Genomic DNA, 8,989 nt, shown 5'->3' with positions numbered 1-8,989 from the left:
GGGGGCCTCTGGCTTCGCAGGAACGGGCGCTTGGATCCAGGCCTGGGGAAAGCACAGACCTGCAGTCACTCAGGGTGCTAAGGCAGCTCGCTTCCTACCATCTGCAGAGCAGCAAGCAGTAAAGAAGACACCCGCACGCCCCGTACGCCTCATGGCATGTCTCACAGCAGCCTGGGTGAGTCTGAGGGTGCCAGGAGAGCTGCCCTGCAGGCAGAGTTCCAGCATGGGGACGGTGTCACGTCAAGGCTATCACAGAGTGCCCTCGGCGCCCGGGACGTGCCAAGGCCCCTCACCCACCCTTCTTTCTGTGCCTAGCTAGGTGCCGGGTCCTGCAGCTGCACCGGCTCAGCCCAGGGGCGAAGCTGCCCGCCTCCAGCCCCTGCGCTCCGCTTACATAGCGAGCGTCCGCTGTCCCTTCGGGGCGCGCGGCGCTTCCCCGCACAACACCCCACAGCGAGCACAACCGGCCTGCTACCTCCCGCGCGCTGCTGGCGCTTCCATTTCTCCTTACTCTGGATAACAAACGAGCTGCACGGTAATTACCGTCTCCTTTCAGATACACCGGGAAGGGAACGAGACATCATTTGCAAACCATTTTGGGTCTGAACCATTCATTGCACACTCGTTACAGAAGCAGCAAAGCTGCAATAATGCTAAAGGGATTTGCAATGGCTTTTGTAGGGCTCCCATCCTAACAAATCACCTCATTTACTTACGCGCCGGTCTGGCCCGCCTGGGGATTAGCCACAGAAACCGTCAGAACTGCTCCGGGGCTGGGTTTCACTTGCCACCTGCCAAGACAGGGAGATGTATCCAGCTTCGATTCAAGCGTGAAAGAGCATGTTGTGTTTGCAGCATGCCTTTGTTCACCAATTACCTTCTCATCCTTGGTGGTTTCCCTTCTCCATTAGCATCCATCTGCTGTGAAATATATTAAAAAAAAACCAAGACTTGAAGAATTAGTTCTCAGAAACAATGATTCCTTTTCCAGTATTTAATTTTGTGATCTGAATAGCTCTTTACTTGCATGTTGTCAAGCAACTTGGTAATTTTGGGTTTCCCGCTGGCACAGAAATATGTATGGGGTGTATGGGGTGGCTTTACTTTGCCCTGGTTATGCTACTGTATAAGCTGCAAGGTTTACTCTTATCCACCTGCCCAGGTTTTATTTTCCAGCTGCCAGAATATTAAGCTGCATCAAAAATTGCCTGTCCTGCCTGTCCTAGTATTAATTGCTAAAGTCTCCCAGTTACTTTTGGAAGCAAAGACACAACACAAAGACACAAAGGCTGGTAAAACTGAAGGCTTGTCACCATCAGCAGGTTGCAGAAAAAAGTCTCGATACTGACCCCTCTCTGAAAGTTGGCTTTGGAGAATCGCTGCTGCATCCGCTTCTGCTGGAAGGCTGGTCCCCTATTTAGCAGGAAAGGCCTGCTGGTAAAGGAAAGAGAAAAGGACGTAGGTGAATATGATGCCAGGTCTCTCCTAAAGTTTAATGCTGAAATACCTAACCCAGTGTGGTATTAAAAAGCAGTATGAGAAGCCAATGAGGCTGTGTGTTACCAAGTTCAGCCCAACAGGTTTTTCTGCCAGCAAAGGATTTCAGAGGAACTTGTTTTTCTGCTCAAATGAAACAGCAGCTTGTGTTTGTTCCACACACTGCTCATTAAAAAAAAAAAAAGTAAAAAATCACAGAAGAAAATTGTAGGAAAAAATCTGGTCAGAAGGGACCTCTGGAGGTCATTCAGTCCCTGCTCCACTCAGAGCAGAGAAAGGTGGGATTGCAACGGGGCTTCCTTTCAAGCTCGGAGAACACAAGGACCGCACTGAGACAGGCACCGAGACTGCGCCCAGCGCCTGGCAGCCTGCCTTCGTCACAGCTCCTGGGGCGCAGCGTCTGCTCCTGCAGCCCCTCACCGGGACAGACTCCTTCTCCCTGCCTGTCCCTTACGGCTGGAATCCGTACTTCCTGCCTTTGTGAAAATAAATGTTATTTCACTCTTCAAAAGTTTTTTCCAAGTGACAGAGGAAAAGTTTAATAAAAATACAAAGGTCACATTTTCCATGCTTTCTAAAATAGAATGACAGATCTAATACCTGAATTATTAACTATCAGCATGAGGTGGTTTTATTTCCAGGTGCTTGCCTAACATATCCCTAACGTTGCATGAGCCCATGGCGGTAGCCACTCCCAGCTTGCGCAGACTGGGAGCAGAGCCCCCCAAGGAACTGCACAGGAAATCGCTGAAAACCAAAAAAGGCTGGAGTTACCAAAGATTTTACCTTCTCCCCAGGGCGTGGGTGCTGGCAGCAGCTGCTCTGAATCTCTTGGGGCCTGGAGGTGGCCGGCGCCGTCCGTCTGGCTGCCCGTTGCTGCTGGTTTTGGCGAAGGCATCATTGTTCTTGTTGCCCTGAAAAGGCAGTGAGAGCTCAGCAGTTGCCACCCGCACCACAATCTCAGCGTGCAAAGAGGGAACGAGCGTGAGGGACAGCACGCGACCGTCCTTCCTCTGCCGACCGCTGCTGCCTGAAAAGCCAGTGTATTTATTTGGCATTTTCTTCGGCTCTAGGGGGAATCCAGCCTGCTCTGAAGTGCAGGCGGTGATTGCTGACACCGCAGCGGTTCCCTCACTGCTCTCGGATGAGTTCACCGCCACCTGCAGTTGCTTCAAAGGGGGCTCAGCCCCCCGCCGTGTGCTCTGCATTCCCCCCATTCTCATTCCCAACTGTTTTTCCTTTGCAACTTTTGCAGTCTTGCAACAGATCAACCCTGCTCTGCAAGTGCTTTTTTTTTTTTTCTCCTTTGGTATTTTCTTGATGAGAAACCAATCCCTCACTAAATCTATCAAAACCTGGTCTCCTCCATGGTCTTTTGTCTCCACAGCACAAATATTTCTACCCAGCAGTGTTGCTGTAGTCTCAACATTTGGACTTAGTTGACACTGTTGTCAACAACCAGTACGTGTGTCTCAGTTCCTAGGCAAGAAACTACAAGTACCAGGAGGAATGTTTCATTCTAATGGTGCAGGAATACCAAAAAAAATTAGTCCATAGAGGGCAAATCTTGCACAAGCCAAGCGTTATAGCTTTGCTCAGGTTTCTTTTAGGTCATTCACTCTTTCTTGTTTGGACACGTACATTGTCCAGTCCAAGAAGCATGAAGCACATCAGAAGACCCCTCAGCAGCGTAGGTCCTCCTGCAGGTACTTGCACAAACGGCCACAGACTCGATGCCATTTATTTCTGTGGGACAACCACCATCACTGTTACTACCCACTAACTGAGGTGTGTTTCCATGTTCTTCCCTCTTGGTTTATTTCTGCAAAATGGAAGCTACTGTAGAATTATGCCTCCTAGCAACTGCTTATTACTTTTTGTTAATACCCAGCCACACTCAGTATCTGAGTCATCATAGTCTTTATTTTCAGCAATAACCACCCTCCATGCACATGCATGCTTAGTTTAGGGCTCTCTTATTTATACCCCTAGGACACAGCCATTTAATGTGCCATCATATTCACCACTTTGGTGTTTTTTTAAAAGCCTACTGCATATAAGTGACCTCCTAATTGAGTGGATTTCCATCAGTGTGGAAAAAAACAACCCTCTCTCACAGAGGACACTATCTATCCGCTTGATTTCCACCTTTTACACCAAGCCAGTTTAATATTAGTGACACTCAGAAGAAAGCTGTAAGAATTACTTTAATGGTGAACACATACCTTCCTTACCATCTCTTGAGTCTTAAAAATAACTCAAAAACCAAATGAAAATACTTCCATCTTTTTTTAAAGTGTTTTTGAGCACAGACAAGGCCTCAACATTTAGACTTTAAAAAGGGGAAGCTATGAATGAAAAAACCCACATTTTACACTGAAACACATGGGCAATCTGACCCATGGCTGTCACAGGACTGGGAATCGGTGTCTTGGGCGGGGGGATACCCACTTGCTAGTGAAAAGTATGTCTCTGAACCAAAGCCACCTGAAGTCAACAACAGTCCTTTGACTTCACTGGGCCTTGGAAAGTGCTCTGGGTGGAGGAAAAATTATGGTGAATCTTAACATACTTCCTCTAAATGATAACAGTAACATGAGATGACATGGAATTTTTTTTATAGAAATATTTTAAAATCTTTCAAGAACACATTTTTTAAAAATCTTTTTTGTAAAACTCATGGGAACTGATTCTGTAAAATTATGCCAAGTCATAAGCCTATAAAACCAACTGGAAAATTGCAATTTTATATGCATATGTGTCTGTACTCACCTATGCATACAAATGCTGTGCACAGGCATATGAAAGATGATGCCTGTAAATTTTTTATGTAGATTGCTCTTTGGGGTGATCCAGGATCATAAAATCCATCAGATTTCTACATGACGTTTGGGAACAACTGTACCTTCCTTACTCCCCTACCTCTTGAGCTGATGCCTGGCGATTTAAAGGGCTCACTCCATTTAATGCAGCAGCTGCTCTTCTCCTGGGACCAGGCACAGTATTCCTGAATTGTCTCCGATTGTACTGTTGTTGTCCGAACCCTCTTCTAAAACGGTTAGGTCCTGCAAAAATAAACTGTTATTTTAGCATCCTTCAAAACTCGATTTATGATTACAGTTTTACAAATGGATTACAAGGTTAACTTAATATGATATAGGAATATCTATATAAATAGTGATGCAAGAAGCATATTCATTTATTCCCGAAAAGTAAATTCATTTTGCAGAATATTAAATAATTTCTCTTTCCAATGTCTCACTAACATTCTTGTTACGTGTAGGACTGACAAACACATTATCTGATTTGAAAGAGTATAGAAGAGAAAAGCCTTCCACAATCCCGGTTCCTAATAAAGGCAGGAACACTCGCATCAGGAAACCTGTCAATCTATTGTCAGAGCTTACATTGCTATGAATTAACTGTGAAATGGAAAAAGCCTTTTGATACAGATACGCAAGTGACTCAAGCATCTAGAAGCCAACCCCACAGCAGCCTGGAATAGCTCTGAGTGCCACATTATAGCACTTGATAAGTGAAGACTGGACCATAACTTTATTCTAATTTTTTTTAGCTTGATATATCCTTACTTACTGCATATATATTGAAGGGGGCACCTTCTGCTGCTGTTTTACGTAACTGCAGAGTACATACACACCAACAACCCATCTCACATTTAACGTCTTCCCCTAAGCCTGTTTATGATTTGGAAGTGTGCTGAAGTGTCGAGTGAGAGGGAAGCACTCCGCCAGATGGAAGCACACTGCATTAAAGCCTAATTGCTCCACGTGACAAACTTCTGCACTCATCACGGAGTAGACATTTCTCCGAGTCGCTATGCCAGTGAAACGCGCGCCCATACTCAGAGGGTGTCTAAATCAGGCACGAAGCGGTGCTCGGCGGAGGGCAGCAAGAGCGCGGTTAAACCCTGGACCATGTAGCAGAACCTCACTGGTACAAACCACAGAGCAGTTAGACACATCTATTGATCCTATACCATCGATTCCTTCATCACGGCAATTTATAATGACTTGGAGCAATTAGAAATGAAGTGTTCTGCGGCAGCGGTGACGCTGCTGTCAGGGGCCACCACCGCAGGGATTAACGAAGGCTCCAGCCCCAGGGTGTAACACCGGTCAGCGCGAGCGTGGGCTGGTTACGCTGGAATACGAGGGAAGATGATTTGAGCTGCTCTGGCTCTAAAACAAAAGGGCACCAGGGCACGCCCGTGGGAAGCACCTCCCAAACAGCACGTCGGGTGCTCTGCTCCCTGCGGCCGGAGGTGCTGGGCGGGAGCGCCCACAGAAACACAATGCTGTTCACAGGCTCTGTGGGGCCATTCCCTTTGCAAACGATGCCCTCTCACCGCAGAAACGCAAGTGTGTAAATGCTCCCCTCCTGACAAACACCTCAATTTTGGCAACTGGTGTCTTTTTGACCAGACGTGGCCTCGCTGTGTTTAATGGTCCTTTTTTTTCCCCCCGGTTCTGTCCCCACACTTTGTTTTCTCCTTTCTTGTTCCCTTCAACAACCACCCTGGGCTTACCCCTCTCTCTTGCCTCTTTGCCTGACCACTCTCCTGCGGGCCACCAAGCCTTGCACACAGCCCTCCTGCACCCTGGAGAGGGCATCTCCTCTGCAGCAACACGGACCGAGCTCAGCTGCCTTGCCGGGGTATTTCGGCGGTGCGGTGGGAGGGACTGATGCAAAAGGCAGCCCCGAGCAGAAAATCATGCCCCCGTCAGTCAGTTCACATTAGAGAGCCTCTGCTCAGCGGTGCGCTCAGGCACACCTCAGCCAGCGTAAATAACGAACGTGGAGCCATCCGCCACCGAGGGGTACCCCATGTACGCCAGCTGGGGACCAAGGCCTCGGTCTGTCATCTGTATCCTGAAGTGTGACACATGGGAGGCTCCATCTCTGCAAAAAGTCTGGCAGGTATTTATGAAATGAAAGAGCATTTGAATAAAACCCCACAGCATCAGCAGCTGGGGAAGAGCCCCGCTGTGTTTGAGCGCACGCTCGGAGCCTGGTGCTGAGCACATGGGGGTTTGCCAAGAGGCACCCCTGCCCAGCGAGTCCAGTTTGGGGAGAAGCCCTGATGTCTGACAGGCTCTTTTTCTGAGGAGATTTGAATTTCAAATTTCGTGTCATTAAAAATAATCTTTCCCCCTCCAGGGAGATGGTTTAAGCCATATTCCAGGAGAGATAACAGCACTTCGCTTGCACGGATTCTCTTGCTGGTTTAATCAGCATAATACCCTTCTCCATCCTCTGTCATTACAGTGCTGGGCTGTTCTGATTGTCATTTTGATAATGGTTATCACGTCTCAGCCCAGAAGGGACTGCATTTCAGCAGGGACGGAAGTGAAATGGGCCCCTGAAGAATTATGGGCTAAATTCCCAGTCATGCTGAGCTTCCCAAAATTGCTACTGACATCAGCTCCACACAGCATGGTGGGTCTCTGTGCTTGGCAGGACTAAATTCAGACTCAGTTAAAACCTATGAAATACTAAGACTAGCAGAAATAATTCTATAAATTAATAGAAAAGTTCTCCTTTCTAAGAAACAGCTAAAAAAATATATTTTGTTCCACTTATTTGACTCCGCATGCGGTATTGCTTGAGTGTGGAAGAATATCAAAGCCTGTATTTTTGACAGAAAAATCGATTTGCAAAGGGTAATTATCATCATTCTGTTTTGAACCAGAACGATTCTCAGTAAGGCAATATGTGGTGGACAAGAATATGAGAGTGGGAGGCAGATCAGAGAGAAGCAGGATTGCTCCCAGCTAACCCACTGTCCTGGTGTGCCACTGGCACTCCAAGGGAAGACTGCAAAGACGTTGCTGCAAAATGTCACTAAAATCTTCAATGAAGTGACTTAGCAGTAATTTTTTTAAAAAAGCAAAATTTTGATAAAGATGGATTTCACGCAGCAGATCATTTTGGTTTTGTAGATAAAAGCTAGTGGCACCAAACATAGATTAGTGTGTGATCACATGGTATTACAAAAAAAATCATCATAAAAATAGCATGGTTGGCAAAAGTGACAAATTAGCTCCAATAACTGAGCTATCAAAGACAGTTACTGAAGGGATAATTTAAGTGTGTTCTGGGAGAAAGAGAATTAGGAAGAGGCATAATTAAAATATGCAAAGCCAAAAGGGAATAGAGAATAGATATTAAGTCACTTTGAATTAGTAATTCATGAGAGGATGGAAGGGAGAGAAATGGATGAATTTATGCTCTGAAAGGGCCCTGATATTCTATTGTTGCAGGGATAAAAGCTACTCAGAGCCCAAGTACATCTTATACGCGCAGAGGAATTAGATAGGAGAAGGATTTAAGAGCTGTATTTTGTTACACAAATGTGTTTCCAGCTTGGCAGGGCTCCACCGTCCCAAGGCGCTCACCTACCTTGCAAATTCCTCTGCATCCAGGCACGGAAACGGGGCCGCCCGTACCCATACGCAGAATTCCTGTTCTTGACCTGCTGCCTTCGCCTGTCCCCCGCAGCGCTGGCATCTGTTTGCTCTTTCCTGTGGCGTTTTATGATGTCATCTAGATCGAAATGGCAAAGGGAAACCCATAAAACCTGCACTTTCTATCAACAGCGATTCCCAGTTTTGCTGCTTGCAATTGTCTGCAGTAAAAATGGAGCTTGTGGTTCTGTGAGCTATGCTGGCCGGACAATAAAAGATTAAGCTCAGCTCAGAAAGTATAGGATCAATTTACTTGGCTCCTGCAGGCTGGAGATTTAGAGTGCAGCAAATTATTTAAAAATGTGCTACCATCCAGCACATATCCACCATGTGCAGGACAGAGATTTCAGAGCCACGTCCCACTGAGGGATCCAGTCCTGCAGATAACCCACAAGAGTAAGGGAGCATGTTTTTGCTGGGGCACCAGGAGCTCAGAGCTGGGCAGAGAACATTTTTTGAGAAGGTCTGACTTGGGAGGCTGCGGGAGAGGTGGTCAAAGGGAGGAGAATGGGCACAAGAACCGATGGGTGCATCCACGCTGTGATGGGTGCTCCAAGGGCTTCCCCTGCCATGTGTGGGACAGGGGCACTGCCCCATGCAGAGGACGTGTCCCTGATGTATAAACACCACAAACGCTGTTCAAGTGTCATGCAAACACCAGTGGGATGAATGTCCCTTAGCCCCTGAAGTTGTGAAGGGGTAAACTGAAGCTTGGTGCAGCGAAGGCTGTGACGGGAGGGCTGCAGCGAAGGAACCTCACTTGCACAGGGCGACTGTCAAGAAAGTGGACATCATGGTCCTGCAAATACTCATGGTTCACCAGGCAGTTGTAGGATGGTTTCCTTTCAATTCCCGTCTCCTGGAGTCAGCTACCAGCTGTAAAGCTGGTTGTAAAGCTACCACTAACTGTCTTTTGTCAGTGCTTTACAAAGACGAGCAAGTTTCTAGCCCTTGGTGGTATGAGATGAAGCTTAAAGCCATAAAGCTCTATGGCTCAAAACCCAGTA

At 47.0% G+C, this 8,989-nt stretch overlaps 1 protein-coding gene across 1 annotated transcript in view; it reads right to left on the bottom strand.

The window, feature by feature from the left end:
• Positions 1 to 8,061, bottom strand: part of LOC104623790 (UAP56-interacting factor-like) — a gene marked incomplete at its 5' end in the record, with an annotated part of 9,028 nt that extends 967 nt beyond the window's left edge. The window contains 7 exons of the mRNA XM_010290977.1: positions 7 to 42; positions 717 to 791; positions 878 to 921; positions 1,350 to 1,431; positions 2,284 to 2,411; positions 4,420 to 4,562; positions 7,918 to 8,061. Of these exons, the coding sequence (XP_010289279.1) occupies positions 7 to 42; positions 717 to 791; positions 878 to 921; positions 1,350 to 1,431; positions 2,284 to 2,411; positions 4,420 to 4,562; positions 7,918 to 8,061 (652 nt within the window). The remainder of the gene's footprint in view (positions 1 to 6; positions 43 to 716; positions 792 to 877; positions 922 to 1,349; positions 1,432 to 2,283; positions 2,412 to 4,419; positions 4,563 to 7,917) is intronic.
• Between the last annotated feature and the right edge of the window lie 928 nt (positions 8,062 to 8,989).

Source organism: Phaethon lepturus, unplaced genomic scaffold, assembly GCF_000687285.1.
Source record: "Phaethon lepturus isolate BGI_N335 unplaced genomic scaffold, ASM68728v1 scaffold29897, whole genome shotgun sequence".
NCBI lineage: Eukaryota > Metazoa > Chordata > Aves > Phaethontiformes > Phaethontidae > Phaethon > Phaethon lepturus.
This window is presented reverse-complemented; position numbering and strand designations above follow the sequence as displayed.